We start from the raw sequence: 22,599 nt of genomic DNA on the forward strand, positions 1-22,599 counted from the left end.
AAGTCACGTTGAGAATTTCTATGAAGTTAAGCTGTTAAGGAAATTTTTAACGTGGGCAGGATACCTTCTTTTTCCAGCGAAAATTGAAATCCTTTGATATACTGTCTCCAATGTACCTCACTTTATTGAGGCGCTTGCAATGCTCTGGCATATCCACCTTACTGCAATTTTCCAGCGCTTTGACGTTATACTCAATATAAAGGCGAGGCTACTCACTATAGGTACTACCCAAGCCATCAAAACGTTTCAGTAGCTCGTATGTTGTTAATTACCAATAGATGACACGTAGGTAATTTTATTGGTGAAATCAACTTTAGATATGCCGCTTTCACCTGTCGTGAACACGAATTTTAAAGAAAATTATCATCACCCCATTGTAAGAAAATGTATTGTAATTTTTGACTTTCAAAGGTGATTTTTATATTGTTATAACTATTATTCTAAATATAGAATAAAATAAGTTTTGTTGTTGTATTTCAAGGGGTTTTCATTTTATATTTTTACATATATTTAAAGGCCACCCGTGCGGATCAGATTAGTCCATACAAAATCAAATGCTGCTCTCACTCACCCGATCACAAAACAATTATGATTTTAATAACTTAACTGTCAGCAAATCAATACTGTCGTAACAAAATTATCGATAAAAATAATGATAAAGTGATTTCACCCTTTAGGCGTCTCATTGAATTTTCGTCCCTCAGCTAATAATGTACGAGTATTGATCCTTTACACGCTGCCTATCCTTCCCCTGGGGGAGATGTCTGCCTCCAACTGTCAACTATGTATTATTCGCCAGTACTTCATCAGAAACCTTTTGCTAGGTACTAGCATTTTATAGCAATTCAAATAAGCAGATTTACCGCCTTATAACGAAATAACTTGGCCATTTGTGACTATTTTTTATTAAAAACTAGCTTTTGCCTGTGACTTCGTCCGCGTAATATAATTTAACACTCAAAGAGACAATGTACACGAGCACACCTACTCGAGATACAATCTATTTTTCCTTAACTGTCTTAAAAGGTAAACCCCTTCGACCTTGAGCCCCTCCGACCTTGAGCCCCTCTGACCTTGATGCCCTTCGAATTTGAGCCGCTCTGACCTTGAAGCTCTCTGGTCTTGACCTTGGCTCTTGAGGTCTAAGGGGCTCAAGGTCAAGGTCAATGGGACTCAAGCTCTGGGAGGCTTCAGCTGTGCCTAATTACCACCCTACCGGCATAGCCGTGCCATCAAGCGATTTAGCTTTCCGGTACGATGACATGTAGAAACCAAAAGGGTATGGGATTAATAAAAACTACCACACCCCTTCTACGTTAGCCCACTTCCATCTTAGACTGCATCACCACTTACGACTAGGTGAGATTGCAGTCAGTAACTATCTGGTATCTGAATAAAAATAAAAATAAAAGTTGGGTGTCGTCCGAGATACACTAGACAACACCATATGTGATGCCGTGCCACATCCACAACCATCACACACTCATTGAGCATGTTGTGAGAGTTTCGTATAGTAAAATGGCGTGAGGTCACAAAATAAGGTCGTATATTTTGTAGTGAGGTCGCGTGGCGTCTTTTAGGATATTGGTAGTGTTGACCTTAAGTCATCTTGACCTTGAGCCTCCTTGACCTTGAGCCCATTTGACCTTGACCTTGACCTTGAATCCATTTGACCTTGATCTTGAGTCCATTGGACCTTGGTATTGAGTCTCTTTGGCCTTGACCTTGACCTTGAGTCCCTTTGGCCTTACCTTTGAACCCCTTGGACCTTGGCCAAGTATCCGGCCGGATCCGACCGGGAGATTGATCAGTACAAAATAAATAAAATCGTTTGTAAATATGATTCATTACAAATGTAAATGTATCATATTTTCAAATTTTGTTAATTTTTATACGTTTCGTACTTAGTCGTTCAAATGTTGCTGGCGTGAGGTGAATATTTCTTCCGTAAGAGTTTTCTCGAGTCATTCACCGTGATTTTTACCTTTAGAATAACTTCACTAAAAATTCAGTGAAATAAAGTTCAACATGGCTGTTCAACGCGTTCAAGAATGCAATAAAGCAGCGTTATTGCATTCTTTGTTCCATATTGTACATGAGATGTATTTAACAATAAGCTTGGTCAAGTTAGCTTATTATGTAGATACCTACCCAATATCATATTATGAATGAATGAATGAAATATAAATATGTATTTATTGTATAATTAAAGAGAAATACAAATATGCAAAATAAAATTAACTTAAAAAAATATATATTAATAATTGTCAATATTTTATACCACGTTTTTAAAACGGACTAAAAATTTAAAAAATAAAAATTATAGTTAGCTATGAGAATACTTATAAGTTTTAAAACGAGTACAATGTCAATTAAGAATATGCAAAAATGTGTTTGTGTGTCTGTTCTGTTACCTTTTCACCGCTCACCCATTTAACCGATAAAGATAGCTTACATCACGGTGACGGACATAGGCTAATTTGTGTCCCATAAAATCTGAGTTACTTCGGGCTTCTTAAAAAGCCTAAGTCCACGTGGGCATCATCTAGTAACAATGTAATTATTCACAGCCTTTGCCGAATTTTATACATACCCTATTTACTCACCTTTCATTCGGAGGCACCCATTTCCTCACAAAGGTAAGTAAGGTCGGGTACCAAGGATTCCATTTGAATTTTCCCTTTTAACAAGGACAGCTAAATAGATCCCGTTCTGATCTTATTTATTCTGTTCTCTGTTGCTTAAATGCGGAACATTTCAATAATTTATCTAAACGCGTTCGTCTGTAAAAAAGCGCTTACCCCAAACACTGCTGGATATTCATGCGTTCACCTACATCACTTTTAAATAAATATAGCTAATAAATATAATTATTGTCGGTTGAGAGAAATAATAAAAAAACACTTTTTGTCTATCTTTTGACACTCAAAACAGCTTTATTGATTTCGTATGTAAATATAATTTGGTGTAATAAGAATTATTATTTTCTACATCCACGAGTTTGTAAGAGATGCGTGTTAAGATAAACTAAGTATTTTTAATTGCAATCTAGAGTATACTAATTGTCATAATATTGCCTACATATGAATTTATTATAATCGCAATAACTAAACTCTGACCGGCAAATTAGATATTTTATGTAATTTAAATAATTAATTATTATATGTATTGAAAGCGACATAGACAGACAGATAGACAAAAAATCCAAAAAAGTTGTAAATCCAAAGATAGACAAAAATTGTTTTCGGGTCTATCTATATCGATAATAGTCCTACAATTAAAACTTTCAAAATAATATAATGTAAAGTAATCGTCGAGTTACAGTTTTATTATATTATGTGCTTTCTACTTAAGTATAGATATTTTGTATTATTTTGCAATACCCCTGGGGCCAGTTCTGTATTAGAAAGGATCTATGGAAACATTATTTAGTTAGGAGCGCTTAACACGTCCTTGTTAAATACGGATACGGATTGAAAGGGTTTCAAGTTTTATGGTAGGAAGATTATATCAAGCGTATTATATTAGGTTACGTCGTAATTATTACTGGGCTGTTAATTTGTTAGGATCTTGCCTATGTAGTATGTATGTATGATAGATAAGATCGAATAGTTCCTGTGAATAGATCATCATCACAGCTCATCGGCGGTGCACTACTGAGCAATATCGTCTTTTAGAATACGAAAAGTTTAGTCCATAGTACATATTAGCCAAGTACAGATTGGTAGACTTTACACCTCTTTGAGAACATGGAGAACTCTCAGGCAGGCAGGTTTCTTCACAATATTTTCCTTCTTGAAGCATGAGACTTTTAGACTTGCTGTAAAAGCACTTAACTTCAAAAAGTTGAACGTGCGTGCTCGGTTTTTGAATGTATTTTCCTCTGTATATATTATACCTACACTTATACAATTACCTAACTCATTACATAGGCACTTTACAACACCTTTTAGTCAATTCAAAGACATATTGATAAATCCTTAATGTCTCTATATCTACCTACCCGGTGCCCCAAAGAGTTCGTCCTCGCTAATCTGTTATTTAAGATGACGAAGCATGACAGAGTAGGCCAGGCAAGAGAGATTAGGGTGTGTATGCCTAAATAACATAAATAATTTAAGGGTCCTGCGCGGACTGAAACATTGAAATGAAAGGTGAGGGTGGTACTTCGTAATGAATTCCTTATGTAGGGGTAATATTATGAACATGGTTCATTATTATAATATAAGGCTCACGCATTACGTAGACTTACGAGCAACATTATGCAAAAAAAGCTGTACCACCTTCAAGAATAAACAAGTTTTCATTTATTAAAGTAATATATGAGCGGTTTTGACTTTTGAAAGTTGACTCCACTGCATTCGAGATAACAAAAACCGGTAAAGTAAGCGTTAGACTCGCAAACGAAGGGTTCCATATCCCGGGGACGGGCTATTACGGATAGGCTACTTTAGTCCTGGGAAATCAAAAGTTCCCACGGGATTTAAGACCCTAAATCCACGCGGGCGAAGCTGCGGGCATCAGCTAGTTATCATATAAGATATAGGTAGTATGAGTATGTTTTAATTTTAATTTGCATCGCAGGCATTTTGAAATTTGCCACGCTGGTTTTTTATTATTTATTGTTATAGCGGCAACAGAAATACACACTCTGCGAAAATTTTTAACTCTTTTTTTACGATTTGCGAGACATAGCCCGCTGACAAACAAATAGATGGATAAACAGATGGAAAGCGGAGGCTTAGTAATAGGCTCTCATTAGCATCCTTTGGACGCGAAACGCTAGAAATATAAATGTATGGCGCGCATGCACTAAAATTAAATTAAATATTTTGTTCTTTTTAAAATTGTTACAATTTTATTTTTCTTGCAAATATAGGTTTATACCTAAAAGAAAATTACAAAAATAACCTCAATTTTGTTTACTCTATATTATATATATATATGCGTTTGATATTTGCACATAAGAAAAATATATTATTAATATTAAGCCTTTATTGCTAACAGGTTAAAATTGTGTTACATAGTTTTTAATTTTTAAACTTTTATGTCACTATTTTAATTTGCTAGCTCCGAGAGGGTGTAGGCCTCCTCCAAGCTTTCCCACAGCTTTTGGTTTAGTGCTTTCCTAGGCCACTTCGGGCCTGTTGTTGCTACGATGTCATCCCAGCCAGCGTTCGGTTGGTCGACTGGTCCTGCGCTTTCCATCGTGTGGGAAACTCTTCCTATCGAATAGCGATCTTGCTCCACCTCCCATCTGTCATACCACCCATCATATCATCCTGTCTGCATACGGTGTATATAAGTAGTGAAAAAAATATTAAAGTAAATCCATGCGCTTTCATAAAGCTACTATATCTACTTTCTGGACAAGTTGTGTGGCTAGTAGGTAAAGCGTAACAAAGGGCTTCGAGGCGAGAAAAGACTCGCGCGATGTCACAGCTTGATTGCTGAAATTCTCTTTAATCCTATAAAGCTGTCCGTACAACGCTCTCGCCTAAGCCCGATACATAAATAGAACTACGTCCGTAGCAGTACTCACTACCAGTGTCTACGACGTGTCTACGGTGATTTTGAGATTACACTTCTCCATACAAACGTATCACATTTATTTTATTCTATGATTCCATATTAGTTTAACTGATAAATTAAATGGACTTTTATTAATTTCTAAATTTAGATGCACAAGTAAACATGTTCAGTTTATATCTCGCCAAACTGCACAGTAGTTTTTTGGCGAGTTCACAATACTTACACTAAACTAAACTATATAATAATATAATATGTACAAATTAAATAAGCTAGGTATTATAGTCAATCGGCGAAAATGTTCATAAGAAAACTTCTATTAATTTCTTTTCTAAGGACTCCTTCGCTTACCTTTTGATCCGCTATTATAAATACCCCCTAAGTAGGACGATTTCTGCACAACAATATATTTTAAAAAATTTAATCCAAGGAACAGTTTTTTTTTTAATTTTCGTCTATCGTATGTTTGCCCTAGTGTTTGCAAGTTGTTTTAATAGAGCGCAGAAAAACCTGCAAATTCGAGTGTATAAGTAACAAGCATTATTACAGCTTGCTACACTCATAAAAGTACACGAGTAAGTATTTGTAATATTCTCTTTTAAATTCTCTTTATTCTCTTATTTTGTATTTAAATATTCTCTTTTTTCATAACTCAAAAATCTTCTCTTTCATTATGGTGTTATGTAGGATAAAAAGCAATTTAAATGGGATTATTTCTAAATAAGCTCTCGGGATTATGTTGTCCTGAATCAATAACGCGTCGTGCAGTATAAAAAGAAAAAATGCGATTTTTTATTTTTATGTTTTACCACCTCGGGACTTCGTCTACGTGATATAATTGGAACATTGGGACTGGGAATAAAGGTATCTGCTCATAAATGAAATTATTTTTGAAATCGGATCATTAGTCTGGAGATCTGATCATGTTCAGGAGATTACCACCTACAGAGAAACTCACCAACTAACAAACTACCTTTTCATAATATTAGTAGTTCACTCTGATATAAGTTATTCTATAGATTATACTTATTCTATATCGATGGTTTGTAGTTTTAAGCCTTGTACGAATAAGAGACTGATTAAAAGCTTGCAATAGCAAAAGTTGCATCATCAAACGAAAGTGGCCATTAAGCTTAGCCGAGTGTGATAATTAACTTTTTAAATGAAATCCCTCGATAAGACTGCGTATGAAACTTATGTCTCCGCGCAAGATTAAGATGGGAGAGTACATCGTAGTTAAAAACATTGAAATAATAGGTATCTGTTTCTGGACCGATATAATTACATAACTGCTCTACAGTCTATTGATGCAACTAGTAATAAGTAATTAGTAAGTAAGTACGCTGTACGATTTTCAAATAATACTATTACTACATGGGGTAGCGGTGCACTTACATTTTCTTCCGGACAACATTCGATTTTGAAGACTTTGAAGGTTTCGCTCAGCAGAAATTTGACTGGAATTCAGGTCAGAAGTAGTTTTGACTGAAATTTAAAAGTAATTTGACTAAAGCCTGCAATCAGAGCAAAGAAAAAACATTTTTGACCAACAGGCTCCTCCTGTAAACAATAAACAATATAAACATATTATAAAAAATCTATAAGATTACACATAATGATAAGAAATAGGGATAGATAGAAGTCGGGCTACAATTTTGAGTATTCTGTTTGTTTATAATGCCTATTAGTTTAATTATTTTAATTTGTTGATCGTCAAATTAAAATCTCCTGTTCGTCAAATTTTTTGTGAACCTGGGTCACGTTATAATTTATGCGAAACAACGATCTCTGTGTAAGCGCTACGCATATTTATTTAGGTACATTTATTTCAGTGATCCGAAATATTTAATTTCGTTTAAGGTGAACATTGAATGTTTTGTTATTTAAAAGGGCTCTCGGAGTTGTTTTTCTGAACGAATAGCTCGAACACAGTTTCAATTAACGCAAAATTTTCAATTACACACGCTTATATAGTATACCTATATGTTCAACAAAGTATAGAATGTTATTTTGTTTGGGAGATCATTAAAGTAATGGTCCTGAAAACAATTTGTACAACACGTATCTATTACACAACTAAGGCTGCCTTCAAAGGAGAATCATCGAACGCGCGTACATCTAAGATCATATGGATATAGTTGGAGTGGTGACTGGTGCTAATTCTTTTTAGTAACATTCACTTTACATACTTTGACATATGGTTTAAATTGCTATACTGAACACAAAATAGTTAGGAAGCATGGCGTGCTTTGATGGACTGGGCTCTAAAGCATTGTGTTCATTGTTATCAAGACGTAGCGTCTCGACCCAACTCTACTCTGCCTGTATGCTATATGCCTTAGTGTATGCCAAATATTCCTACGCCTTCTGTCCTACGCCTGCTCTCTCTCTGGTCATGTCAGATTCCCGTGTATTTGGCCTATGAGAGTTTGAAGCGCTGACACACTGGAAAGCTCTAGTGACGTCACTTGCTTCGTGGCCAAGCAATTCGTATTGAAACGTATGACAGTCAACTCACTTGACTACGGTCTGGCAACGTCACCAATTTGGAAATCTGCTACCAACCAGTCCCTACATGGGTACGAGATACTCTGGCGACCAGGCGATGCGAAGTCAAGATGCCAGTATTTTGTATGTATAAGTAAGTTACGCCACCCTCGCTCAGAGGCCAACTGATCTCCAGGATGGACGCCAAAGTGTTTGTGTTCGCGACAGTCGTATTGTGCTACTTATTTGAAAACCTCATTTGGCTAGGGTAGGTAGCCAGAGCTACATAGCAAGTGATGCGACGTCGCTGCCTATATTGTCCCACTGAGTTAGGGCTCTAAGAGAATAATTAACTAACTACAACTGAGTTGTGCGCTTTAAAGTCTCCCGTGGAAATGGCAAATTCATGTGCAGGTTGACCTAAAACTGTGCTAAAACTGAGTCCAAATTACGTGATTACAAAATAGTACAATTACAGTAAAGTTTCATCAGCTTTCATTCAACTTTTTGGTCTTCCTGCAAATATATATTTTTTTTGTTCGCCATTTAAACTTAAAGATTAGCGTACTGCAAGCGAGTTTGCCGAAAATATCAATTCTCTCCACGCACATTTGGTAATTTACAATAATTATACCGAAAGAGTCCTCGTTGGTGACGTAGGTATGTCGTGACAGGGTTAATTAAATGATAATCCGCTTCCCCGTGCTGCCGCCATTGTAATGCGATCTGGTACTGGTCCGCACTCTGATATTAAACGCTTTATCGTTTAAAACACAGGGATTACCCATTATTATATGTAGTTATCTGTTATGCAACATATTCTTGTAAGGTTATTTTTAACAAGTGTAAATTAAAAATTTATAATACCCCCGACAAGTGAAGGTTACAGTAATAATTAGAAAAGAGCTGATAACTTTCAAACGGCTGAACCAATTTTCTTGGATTATAGCTAAGAACACTGTCGATCAAGCCCCCTTTCAAACAAAAAAAAAAAACTAAATTAAAATCGGTTTATTAGTCGGTATTAGGAGCTATGATGCCACAGAAAGATACCTACACAGACACACACGTCAAACTTATAACACCCCTCTTTTTGGGTCCGGGGTTAAAAATAGATTTGAATTGTGAAAAATTTAAATTATTAATTTATATAATGAAGGTAGTTTAATAAAATCAATATTTGGTTCATTCGATGTCATACGATCTGTTTCTAGGAGGCCAACAAGAGTGAACTTGGATAATTACGGGTGTTTTGAAGGTGTTAGTTTAGACTCCCTCTGAGATTCGGAAAGATTATTGCATGATTTAGATCGTGAACTGGATAATTCGATGTTGTGATAGCAATCACATTATCAATTAAATTATGTATTTTGGCATTTTTTTCATTTAGATTTAAAATCTTGGATGACCTCCATGCGTTGAACCACTTTTTTTCACGTAGGTTTTGGCAGGACATTCAAATTATTAGATAAAAATATTTAGATAATAACTACTTTTCTGAGACAAATGTCAAAGTGTATCTATCTGTCTGCTAGCTTTTTACGGCCCTTACCTTCAACCGACTTTGATGAAAATTGACAAAGAGATGAATAACGATAATGCTTGAATCTCGAGGATAGACAACTATATCCTGGGGATAAGGTACTATTAATCGAAGATTTTCCTTATGATTTTCAGAAAACCTAAATCCAAACGGATGAAGCCGCGGGAATCATCTAGTTACAACGTTGTTGATGACATAGTTAAGTGCCAAGTTATTCAGTATATTCTATTAATTGAAGGCGAAAGATCGTAAATATTAAACATGTCGTAAATGTATCTTATAGCCTTTATACAGCCTGCTCGTTTGATGTTATGCTCAATATAAACCGCATAAACTCTATAATGTCAAGTTAGTCGGTATTAAGCTCACAATAATTGTTAAATTAGGTATCTAATAGCAATTGCACATTACCTGTCCTACCTCCTTTACTATTCTGAAAAATTGAAATTACTAATGGAAAATATTTAAATATGCTCCATATAAAAGCTTACTTCTTATAAAATATACAACCATACAACCGAGGTTTACGTGAATAACAAGTGTAAATTAAAAATTTATAACACCCCCGACAAGTGAAAGTTACAGTAACTAGAAAAGAGTTGATAACTTTCAAACGGCTGAAACGATTTTCTTGGATTACAGCTAAGAACACTCTCGATCAAGCCAACTTTCAAACAAAAAAACTAAATTAAAATCGGTTCATCAGTTTAGGAGCTATAATGCCACAGACAGATAGACAGATACACACGTCAAACTTGTAACACCTCTCGTTTTGGGTCGGGGGTTAAAAATGCATAATTTTATCATGGAGACTTACTACATCTACCTACATATAAAAAATAAGTGTCTGCTGGTGGTTTTTAGCCTCCCTTAGTCCCTTATTCAACGTGGGTGTAGGCAGGTAGGTGTCGCTACTCTAAAATCGGCGTAGGTAAAATGCAAACACGGTTCACTAAGTTCCATTTCCAGATTATAGAAACGTGAAATGCTTTTACGCCATTTGCCGTGGTAAATTTATTTCGGATTGAAGCTATTTAGCAAGCAATTTTGTCTAAATTGAGAAAGCTTTTGCACAAAATGTGTCGAATGTTTACATAATAAAGGTGTAAGCTCACTTCGTACGCCGTCTCTAATTCCAATTTAGTTCGCAACCTTTGCTCGATGTTAATGACAGTCCTCGAGTTACGTTATAAAAATGCGTAAAGGATTTGGGATTCAATTGAACTTTCAATGTAATATAAGGCTTATACTTTCTCTTGTATGATAAATAGTTGATGCATCTGTTAGTAATCGTGTGACTTCTGGACTATTTGACCTATTGACGGCATTCCGAACCAGTGGTAAATTATTTGACGATTCAAAAGCAATTGTAAAAGTTTATTTGAATAAAAATCTATTCTATTCTATTGAGATTATATCAATACCATTATTTAAGGAAAACGGGCAAGAGATTTAGTACCTAACATAAAGTAATAATCTACTTATTATTCTAACCCGTAGTCAGTTTACAACCCTCTTCTACACGGATTGATTACAGTCTGAACGCCACAACCTGGCGGGAGGAATGAATAAGTAATATATGGGTGCGTTTGAATAATCCTTTTGAAATGGTTTACAAGTGTACAACTGGTAATTATCATCAGCAATATTCAGATAGATTTTTAACCCCCGACCCAAAAAGAGGGGTGTTAAAAGTTTGACGTATGTATCTGAGTATATGTCTGTGGCATCGTAGCTCCTAAACTAATGAACCGATTTTAATTTAGTTTTTTTTTGTTTAAAAGGTGGCTTGATCGAGAGTGTTCGATTAGCTACAATCCACGAAAATCGGTTCAGCCGTTTGAAAGTTATCAGCTTTTTTCTAGTTACTGTAACCTTCACTTGTCGGGGGTGTTATAAATTTTTAATTTACACTTGTCATGTTAAATTTGCATAGGTTTTTACAATGTTTTAAAATTTTCTACGTCAGGTTGAGTTCAAGGGTTTTACAAGTAAGTACGTTTATGTATTTATAATTTTGTACACCTGTTTTCAAATATTCGTAAAGGGATTCTTAATGTAGCTACCATATTAAGCTACCATATTATTACTAGGACCTTTATAAAATAACACCTACTTTAAAATGTTGAATTTTATGATCCAAGCATCATAATTTCATATTTTCGTATTCTCGTCATCTAGTGAAAATAATTATGTATTTAAAATAGAAGGGATTTTACGTATACGCTGTATACTCGAAGATCCGTGTTAAAGTTGCCTTCAAACTACGGAAATATAATATAATATATAAATATCGCTCACCCTACTTTTAAATGTCATTTTTCACACTTAGATGTAATGTTATTACATCTAGCAGTGTGAACAGTGACATTTACAAGTAGGGTGAGCGATATTTTTATATATAATATTATATTCCGTAGTTTGAAATCAACTTTAGACCTGTACGCCGTTAGCACAATGACGTATTTCACATGCGGTAACGAAACGTCCACTCCTTTACGTCAAAGGCTTAGGTCTTCACAGTAAGCTAAGCTGATTCCTAACTCCGTGTTCGCACATTACACAGACTCGAAACTAATCCGTCATAGTTCCAACTCGAACTTTGATGGCCAAAAGTGTACGATGCCTGCATCACGCATAGACCACGCGTCACATTTTTTGAAATTAGACATTGAAAATTCTACCGTAAGGAAGTCGATATAAAAAAGGTCACATTTTCTTGCTGTTAGTCAGAGAAGATATGAAGTCGAGTCGAGTTTAAATTAATAGTTCGCTACCGAAAGCTAATGCGAACAACCAGAATAGGAATATAAAAATAAATCTCTGAATCAGTAGGATGCTTAAATACATAAAGCATTTTAGCAGGACCCGAGATTTTCCATGAAAGCCTAAAGCAAAACGCTCAACTTGTCCCTTGAACTGTTTTATTCTTTTACTGCCAAGTTCATCCACATTATGTTGTAATTGCACTGGAAATGTGCAAATAAAATAATGTGAAAATCGAAAAAAATAAACTTAAATGACTAATTAGTGACTGCTTTAAAAGAAACAATGTTAATAAAACGAAAGATTTCAAATTGCTAGGTAGGTACTGCGGGGTGATCCACTCTCAGTGTTGACAACACTGAATGACAGCCACCGAGTCATTATTTTGAATCCAATTTTTTTAACACTGTGTTAGTGATTCACCCTGCCGCGCTGGTTGTACTTTTGTATCGATTCTCTTAAAGTAGGAAAAAGTTACTGATCCATTGTCTTGGTTTTATAGTTAAAATATAAGATAAATTGGTATCTTTTAAAAAACATGAGGAAAAAATTCATTAATTTCCTTAATTTTCTACAAATCAGCCATAATTAAAGAAACTCGATTATAAAGTAGCTACCGTGAATTTAAGGATAAAACAGCGCTGTAGCGATGAAGCTTACATTTTAAATACGCCTAAGCTCATAATCCCAGAAAGCGCAAAATAAACAAGAACTTTGCAAATGTTTTACGCTTACTTTTTCATCAAGTCTGAAAAATGTAAAATACGCTGTAGCAACAAGGCTGCTTAGACATTAATAATATTAGTAATATATTAGGGGCCCAACCTGGTTTCACACGGGAGATGAATTATTCCAGTTATACATAAATATTGTTTTCATGTAACTTTAACTAACTATATTTACGCAGCGCTTACCACAGAAGCTCTCAGAAGTCAGATGAGACGATTATTTCCAAAATTATTCTCAATTATTATTATTTTACTTAATATTTAATATTTAATAATTATATAATTAAAATTATACTTAAAAGCTTATTTTAGCAAAATGTTCATAATAATAGCATAATATGTAACCTTCTTAAACAATCCAGTTGGAAACCATTTTGATTTAGGCGTGCAGTTTGTAAATTAGGTGCTAAGATAGGCTTATTCGAGGTTTATAATAAGTTTTATATTTAATTTTAACAATATTAAGCTATTTTTAATATAAACATTAATAACTAATTTAGGTACCGCCAAAAAAATAAAAATTGGAAAAAATTATATTATAAAATACCTAATTAATAATATGATCTAAAAAATCACATTTAAAAACACATACACCATCCATGTGTTCAATAAGGGGAATGATGTTCAAGACACTGCAGGTGCTATTGCCACACTGGGTTGCCAGGTTACCCGTTGAGCCAACTCTTGGGTCACCTAACTCAAGATCAATTTCTGGTATGTCCTATACCAGAAATTGATCTATGATGAATAATAAAAGTTTCCTGAGCTCAGTGTTGTAGTCTACGTATAATTATTTCTAATACTGTTCACAAACTGTGAAAATTATCGGCCTACTTCAACTTGATAAAATATTAATCTCAGTTCTCTTTTGTTTCAGATATTCACATATCCCGTATCCCTCATTAACTTTTTGGACTTGATACCGACAATGTTTAAATTCCAGTTACTTGAAATTTCAAAATGAACGAGCTACGCTCACGTATATTTTATTTAATGACTTGAAAATGTGATATGTTTTTCAATTTATTTTTGAAACATTTCGTTTAGTTATATCTCCATTGAGACTATGTGAAGATTATTGCGAGTAAGTTGTTTGCGTGTTAAGAATGTGACGTTACAGAAAAATGGCGTGGAGACAGTGACTTTCAGTGACGGTTTTTGTGGTGATATTCTGCGACAGAGACGCAATGTTATTTGGAGAATAGTGTTCGTGGAAACGCAATGATGTCGTTGCCAATAAAGCGCTCATTAAGCTCGGAGGGAGGCGCTTCCAGGCGTGACTGGAAGATGAGACTCAGCCTACGCAGCCGTAGCGGTCGCAGCGTGGTAAGCATTTAAGCATCCCCCGATCCCTAAATTGCTCTTTTTCCTTTTTAACCCACGACCCAAAAAAAGGGGTGTTATAAGTTTGACGTGTGTACCTGTCTGTGGCATCGCAGCTCCTAAACTAATGAACCGATTTTAATTTTAGTTTAGATCTGTTTTACTGGAGATGTTTTAACCGACTTCTAAAAAAGGAGGAGGTTCTCAATTCGTCAGAATCTTTTTTTTTTTTAATGTATGTTCCCCGATTACTCAAAGACTCCTGGACCGATTTTTTGCTATTCACTTCTATAAGAGTGAACTATTTTTTAACCCCCGACCCAAAAAAGAGGAGTGTTATAAGTTTGATGTGTGTATCTGTGTATCTGTCTGTGGCATCGTAGATCCTAAACTAATGAACCGATTTTGATTTAGTTTTTTTTTGTTTGAAAGGTGGTCAAGCCAGAGTGTTCTTAGCTATAATCCAAGAAAATCGGTTCGGCTGTTTCAAAGTTATCAGCTCTTTTCTAGTTACTGTAACCTTTACTTGTTGAGGTGTTATAAATTTTTAATTTACACTTGTTCTCTATCTCATATTATATTAAATTCACATTTAAATTTATATTTATACTTCTCTATCATTATAAAAGACTACTTATAAAGCCGACACTTTATTTCCTAGTCTCAAACTAATCAAAGCGCAAAACACTGAATTACATACAGCATTTCCCAAAAATAAGTAAAAACTATGTTGTAAACGTTGTCTTTTCGCTGTTATACATAGTATGAAAATAGTTACACTTTACTTTTGAAGTTATCAAAATAAAGCTGTATGATTACTTACCAATACCTGTTAAATTTTAACTGTCAATAGGAGCAAATAATACCTACATTTCTAATCTATGCTAAAATAACATATTTACATAAGGAATGACAAATAAAATCTCTTTAAAGTAAATAAAAAAGCTTGACTCTACTTGATAGGTATTGTTCCTGAACAATAAATACGGACTAGACGTAAAATGCAGACACGTCTCCAACAGAACTAGTTGAATGAAATTTATATGGAAAGAAAACACGTCTACTTTTCTTAGTACCTAATACAACAAGACATATTATTATTATTAAATAGAAAGTTTAAGTATAAGGTGAGTGCATTTGATTTTTTATTTAATGATTAGGACTGCGATTTCGCCTAGTGGTAAATGATAAGTGATGTTCCAATCTAAGATAAGAATGCGCCAACCGGAGATAATATGACAGAACCCGGGATCTCTGACTTATAAGACCATAACTCTCACCTTTTTGGTGTTTTATCGCATCGCATTCGTTCGCATTATGTAGGTCCTCAAAAAGTTCATAGAGCACAGTATATTTTGTTCTGTTTTATTATGAATACACATAAATTGATTAGGTCATGTTATACAAGATTCTATGATGGTACCTCAGATGTTAAAATGACAGCCTTGGCGTGTTTAAATTATGTACAAGTTGTTTCTTAAGTTCACCCTTAATCAAATGCGAACACCAGTGCCCAATCATGCATAAGAATTGATATTTAGTGTGTATTTTGTTTAAATTATGATAGAATATTAAAACAAGTTCGTACCTACAGGGGTAAGGGTTGAATCCTTGAAAGTTTTGCTGTAAATTGTAAACTTTGTTGCTACGGTTTGCCCAAAATAGATTCTTGGGCGCACGAGATATATGAGGAGATTTGCTGCCAACCACCATACAGCTTCTAGTAGCTTGTTACAGCGAGCGTTTAAATGTATACCAAGCAATAATATCGCTACCTACTATGAGTTTTTTTTTTTTTAATTTTTGAAGTTGTTCTATTCTTTCAACATTTCCGCGTCCAAACTTCAATAGTACCTAACTAAAACAAATCAGATAAATAAAACATAATTGTTTACTTTACTTAGCACTACGCCCATATTCATACTAATCCATACCTACTTAATATTATTCATGCGATAGTGCGTCTGACTATCTGTCTGTTAGCTTTTCATTGCCCATCTGTTTATCCGATTTTGACGAAATTCGTAATAGAGTAAGTTTGCATCCCGAAGACGGACATATGCATCTTTTTATCCCACAAAAGCAAAGAGTTCCCACGGGATTTAATTAAATCTAAATTCAAGTCGCAAGCAGCATTTATTTGGTAGCAGAGGTAGCTCGTAATACGGATATAGACTACACTTTATCCCGGAAATTCAAAGAGCTCCCACGGTAATTTAATAAAATCAAAATCCCCGCGAATTAAGTCGCGGGCCTCATCTAGATTTTAGTTGTTTAAAACTATGAAACAAATCTTTCGCCTGTATTTCTCCAACTATGAAACTATGAAATAAATCTTTCGACTGTATTTCTCCAACTATGAAACTATGAAACAAATCTTTCGCCTGTATTTCTCCAACTATGAAACTATGAAACAAATCTTTCGCCTGTATTTCTCCAACTATGAAACTATGAAATAAATCTTTCGACTGTATTTCTCCAACTCTGAAAACAATGAAGAAGAAAATTTTATTTTTCCGCGCCACAACAAAATATCCCTCCTAAGTATGACGTGTCGGTAAATGAATGTGAATTCCACTATGAATAAAACTACAATTGAACAAAAATAATTATTATGCTAATACAAATGCATTATTCAAATTTCCAACTGACAATTTGCTACGTTTGAGCATGAACAACCGCAGATAAATTTGATTGGTTTAAAGTAAGCTCGTGAACTTAATAAACTTAGAAGCGTCTAGACGAGCAAGAAAATGAGCAGACGCCTAATTTATACATCATAAAATTCAACTATCGTATCTTTACTAATTTTTCTTGCTTCAGTCTGGGTCCACAGTAAAAGCATTAGAATTAGAAAAATGTAATTAAGTAACTAGCTTTTTCTCGCGATTTCACAGTCATAGATTTAGGTTTTATAGAGATGCTATTCGAATTTCTTGAAATCCCTTTATTAGTTGCGCTCTAAGTAGGTATGTTATATTAAAATAAACAAGCAATAACTATTTTTTCATCCCATCTCTTTGAAAACGACGACTTGGTTCGCCTTTGAGTGCACCCAAAGGTGGTGTTTTCTTTACTGAGTAATAAATGCGCGGGAAAGATAATTACGGCGCACTTACGAGTATAGTAATTATCTTTGCCGCGCACTTTTTGAATTTGGAAAACTTTAGTGTTCAGCGCCATTTAGAAATCGAACGCAAATATTGTTTGAATAAAGACTGGCTGGTACAAAAGGCCCATAGTCACACCGCCAGCTGAATAATAAAAAAAAAGAAATTAAATTAAAAACGCGCGAACCAGCTCGCGTTTTCGTCAATTTTCACGGATTGTTAGAAATTCATGGTTTTGTTTTGCAAGTGTAAATATAAGTTTGTAGTTGTTTTTAGGGTTCCATACCTCAAAAGGAAAACGGAACCCTTATAGGATCACTTTGTTGTCTGTCTGTCTGTCTGTCCACCCCGTCCGTCCGTCCGTCCGTCGTGTCTGTCAAGAAAATCTATAGGGTACTTTCCGTTAACCTAGAATCATGAAATTTTGCAGGTAGGTAGGTCTTATCGCACAAGTAAAGGAATAAATACATCCGAAAACCGTGAATTTGTGGTTAAGTCATTAAAAAAAATATTAAAATGCATTTCAATTTTCAAAGTAAGATAACTATTCCAAGTGAGATGTGAAAGGGCTTTACCTGTATATTCTAAAACAGATTTTTTTTTATCTTTATGCATAATGGTTTTTGATTTATCGTGCAAAATGTCGGAAAAATTACCCGAGTACGGAACCCTAGGTGCGCGAGTCTGACTCGTACTTGGCCGGTTTTATTATTAGATATGTAGATATAAAATTTCAATTTAGTTGTTACTCTGTTTTATTCAATAATAATATTAAATACAATAAAATATGAGGCGCCTTTTATTTCCTCTTAGAGAGTGATGAAAAGTCCCTCGCTACGTTCAGGATTGTACTAAAGAATCCCTCGCTAAAAAGCGCCTTCGACGTAAAAATATTATTTTGCTCCCTTATGATATAATCTTCTATTTCAACGATAGCTTCATAATTATATTATGTTATGTGGAGTTTATTTGTTTCCAAATCACTGTACTTGAAGCGATAGGGGAGCATAAATTATTATTATGGCATATTTTGGTGACACTGCCCACGCGTCCTTTTCACCTTCCCTTCTTTTTCTACTCAGTGATCAAGACACTCGAAAGCGGCATGGAGCCTGAAGTGTTTGAACATTAAGTACATACTTGCCGCACGGCAGCTCGAACGTTTTTGGGGTTCCGTATTTTTAAATAAAGAGGTAGAGAAGAGATAGCCGCTAATGCACTTGCAGTTTAACAGTTACCTATACATACCGCAATTACTGAAGGCATCTAGGAAAGCAATTCAAGATCCAATTACTGATGTAGGGATGCACAAACCAATCCTATTTCCTATCTCACTGGCTATACGTGCAGCGAGCAAGCAAAATCAACAGAGATAATAAATTAATGTTACATGACGTACCTACTTACGTTTGATTTGCTTCGGACTAGCTTTGAAAAGAAGACACAAATCAACGCTTATGCGTACGGATCACTGGAAATATGGACATATACATTATCTACGCTGGAATAGGTATGCCTTATAAAATTACAGTTATTTTGGTGCGGAATCAAAACGCCTCACCGGGAATACCGCAAAATTATATTGACGCATTACGAGTGATGATGATCAATGAAAGTGACTGTTGCTATCAGCGACAAAACATGTTGGCAATCACAGTTCCAGCGTGCTTATATTAGTTGTGGTCAGTGGTTCGGGTGTATTATTATCGTGAGACCTAAATAGATCAGTACCTACGTTTCATTGTGTTTAGTCTCGGACGTTAATGGGAATTTCGGATCCTTGTTTCATAAAATTTATAATCGCATATTAAAATATTAGCTGATGCCCGCGACTTTGTTCGTTTCTACATATGATTAAAATTGTAAAAGTTCCTTTCTCAAATAATTATTTTAGAAATAACGCAAAAGAGCATCGCTCTAACTTTCATATCGGTATACGTTACATGTATATGTAATATGTATCTATAACAAAAACAAAAAAATGAGGACTATTTTTTTCAAAGGACCTTTTACATACTCAAGGTTTTTGTTTTCAGCAAAGTTTTAGTCGCAAACGCTTCTATAGCCAAATCAAAGTGTAATAACTTCTTTTTTACCATATCGTTAGCCACTTTTTCCAAAATATTTGTCTAAAATTAGTAATTTGATTTGTAGCCAGCAAATAAATCGATTACTAAAATTTCACATGAATACCTAATAAAAATATGCTCGTATTCATTTTCCTAGCTTCCATTAATCTACCTATACACCTAGCAAATCAATCTTATTAAATCCTAGAGTCAATCAGATGTGACAGTATAATGAATCGGTTATTGATGCATTGTTGGATACAACGTGAACTACTGTTTAATCTATACTAATATTATAAAAAGGTTTTGTATGTTTGTTTGTAGGAAGTTATCTTTGAAACTTACTAACTTTTTCACAAGTAAAAGGTACATTATTTAGTAACTTAGACTTTATTTTATTTTCCAAAAAAAAAATACCTACGAAAAATGTAATAAGCTATCCGTGCGAAGCCGGGGCGGGTCGCTAGTATATTTTTTTTTAAAGAATATTAGCCATTCTTAATCATGACTAACATTCCCCTTTCCCCTCCAACTAAGCGTTAAGCTTGTGCTAGGAGTGGGTACGACAATTGTGCAACGGGTGGGGTTTGAACCGCCGACCTTTCGGATTTCAGTCCGCTCCTATAACCGTTGAGCTATTGAGGCTATAATTAATAAATAATTTAGTGGATACTATACCCATTAAAGTTGCGCTTCACTCACCAGAAAATGCTCTTTTCAAAGCTTAAAAAACCCATTAATGTTACCCAATTATGTCTCATATAAACGAGACTCGACAGTATAATGGATATCATTATAGATGTCAAAGAGGATTTTGTGATTGTGAGTAAAAGTCTAATTTTTTGATATTTTAATTTCAAATACATATACGAATCTTATATATTTATACTAAATACTAACTGACTCACCCTGTTTCAATCGAGTGGAATTTTTAAAAATCTATAAGGGGTGAAATGTCCGAAAAATGCTTCTTTTTTTGTTCGAAATCCAATACCAATTTTTACTGATATAACTGAAAGTTGACGGGCATTTGTTAAAATTTTCTTCCTCTATTTAACCCCCTTGTAGGTGGGAATTTTGAATATCTTGAAATACGAAGGTACCTATATCTTTATCTTTAACTGGCAACCACTGACACAACATAGAGACTAAAGGAGGAAACCACTAGCCAGATATCTATAAATCGCGACGATCAGTCGCGTCCATCACCCGCATCCGATAATGTGTTTCCACCTTAACCTTGGCTGTTTCTAGAGCGTTGAAAAATTTTCTAGCAAACTACCCGACAGTATTTAGCTATAATAATATTGTTGTGCCTATAACATATAAGGAAATTTACTAACCCGTGACCGTTCTCAGATTTCACTGTGTATCTAGTTTCATAACTAAATATAATATCCAGTTAATAAATTACCTGCTTTATTTTCCTTTTCATTTATTCTACGTCTTAGCAGAGTGAACTAGTCCTTGTTACTGCGCTCGAAATAAATAACTTTGTCTCTGAAGATGGGAACACATTACTGTGAAGTTGTGATGTGATGGGATGCAATTTCTACATCAACAAATTCCAAAAAAAAATATGTGAATGCTTTTTGGCACTATCACAGACCACAGATTAAATTATAACAATATTGGAGAACCCCTTTGGGAAACAGCAATTATTGGGTATTAGAGATAGTAGATATTGGATGTATTCATCAGCAGCTAAAGTCTAGCAAAATTGGATAACCGAAAGAGACTTGTTTTCAAAATAGCCGCCGCTTACCTTGAAAGTTAGCAAACTCCTGTAACTTTGTTAATTTTCAGCGCCGAACCGTTATTTTTATGTCTAACTTTTGGTTTTTATGGTCGACGAATTTATTTTAACCAATAATAAATGCTTTTCATGCGACCTCGTTCGCGTAGTTTCCACATTTTTAGGGTTCGCGAAAGATGCCAACGGGGTTTTATTGCCACTACAACTATAAATAATACGACTACAAGAAAATTCAAATGGCCGCCATAAAAATTTAAAAAATTAAAAATTGTTCTTTCTTGTACGATGGTACGGAACCACGAAGGGTTCCGAGTCGCACTTGACAGATTTTTATTTCTTATTTTTCTATTTTGTGGGTTGATTTTTAACATTTAGACATACCGTATTGGATTTTAGATACATCTTTTGATATTCTACGATACTTGGAAATTTTAAATTGTCTCCTTTAGAATACGTTCTGTAGATGACATTTAATCTGTCGTGGAAACCTGGTAAGTACCTACTACAAGTCATAGTAGCGTCGCCAGAAAGGTTACAAAATGTCAGAAATTCATATTTTTGGGTCTTGTTCGTATCGCATCGTATCTTTGGTCTTTTTTTTCGTATTTTTTTCAAATAAACTTAATGAGGCCTGATTTGTCGTTTGGTCGTTTACGCGAAAATTCAACAAAAAGATTTTGTTATTTTTAAATGGTTTTTTCTTTTATAAGTCATAGCAGCATCGTACCTTTTAAAAGCTTTTTATTTATTCAGCTGCTCGATTGCGGGCAAACTACATCAATCATTATCACAATCGCAATCGTTGTGATTGGCTGAATTTATGGTATTCTTCTTACAACACTACATTGTAGCCAATAGTGAGCGAGCATCAACCAATCAGAGATGATTGCGATCGTGATATTGTTGCTTTAATTTTACCGCAATCGAGCTTACAGGTCTCAATGCGCCTCATATCGCCTCACCGGGTAAAGCTGGCATATCCAATCGTCGCTCCAGATTGCTTTGCAATTTGCGACACCCGACAATTACAGAGTAATGTAATTTGTATAATTACAATATTGATATCCCTTTAAATTGCAGTATTGTAGAATTGAATAGGACATATTGCGTCCCTGGGAAGCTTGAGCAGGAGAAGGTACCTACTCTTACGTATAATTAAAGCATCGTTCATGATTTCAATGGGCGTATAATCTGACATGGAATGGTTTCGATTTTTATGATATAGGATTAAGATAAAGACAAGTTTAGTCGTCCTTCACTGTTCTACCAAGGAATAGCAACAAACCTT

At 34.7% G+C, this 22,599-nt stretch overlaps 1 protein-coding gene across 2 annotated transcripts in view; it reads left to right on the forward strand.

Annotated features, from left to right (window-relative positions):
• LOC123880070 (adenylate cyclase type 6) overlaps positions 1 to 22,599 on the forward strand; it is a 155,854-nt gene that overhangs the window by 48,041 nt on the left and 85,214 nt on the right. For both annotated transcript variants that reach the window (XM_045927963.1, XM_045927964.1), the window contains exon 2: positions 13,931 to 14,379. In XM_045927963.1, the coding sequence (XP_045783919.1) occupies positions 14,275 to 14,379 (105 nt within the window). In that variant the 5' untranslated portion in view covers positions 13,931 to 14,274. The remainder of the gene's footprint in view (positions 1 to 13,930; positions 14,380 to 22,599) is intronic.

This window comes from Maniola jurtina, chromosome Z, assembly GCF_905333055.1.
Source record: "Maniola jurtina chromosome Z, ilManJurt1.1, whole genome shotgun sequence".
In the NCBI taxonomy this organism is placed as follows: domain Eukaryota; kingdom Metazoa; phylum Arthropoda; class Insecta; order Lepidoptera; family Nymphalidae; genus Maniola; species Maniola jurtina.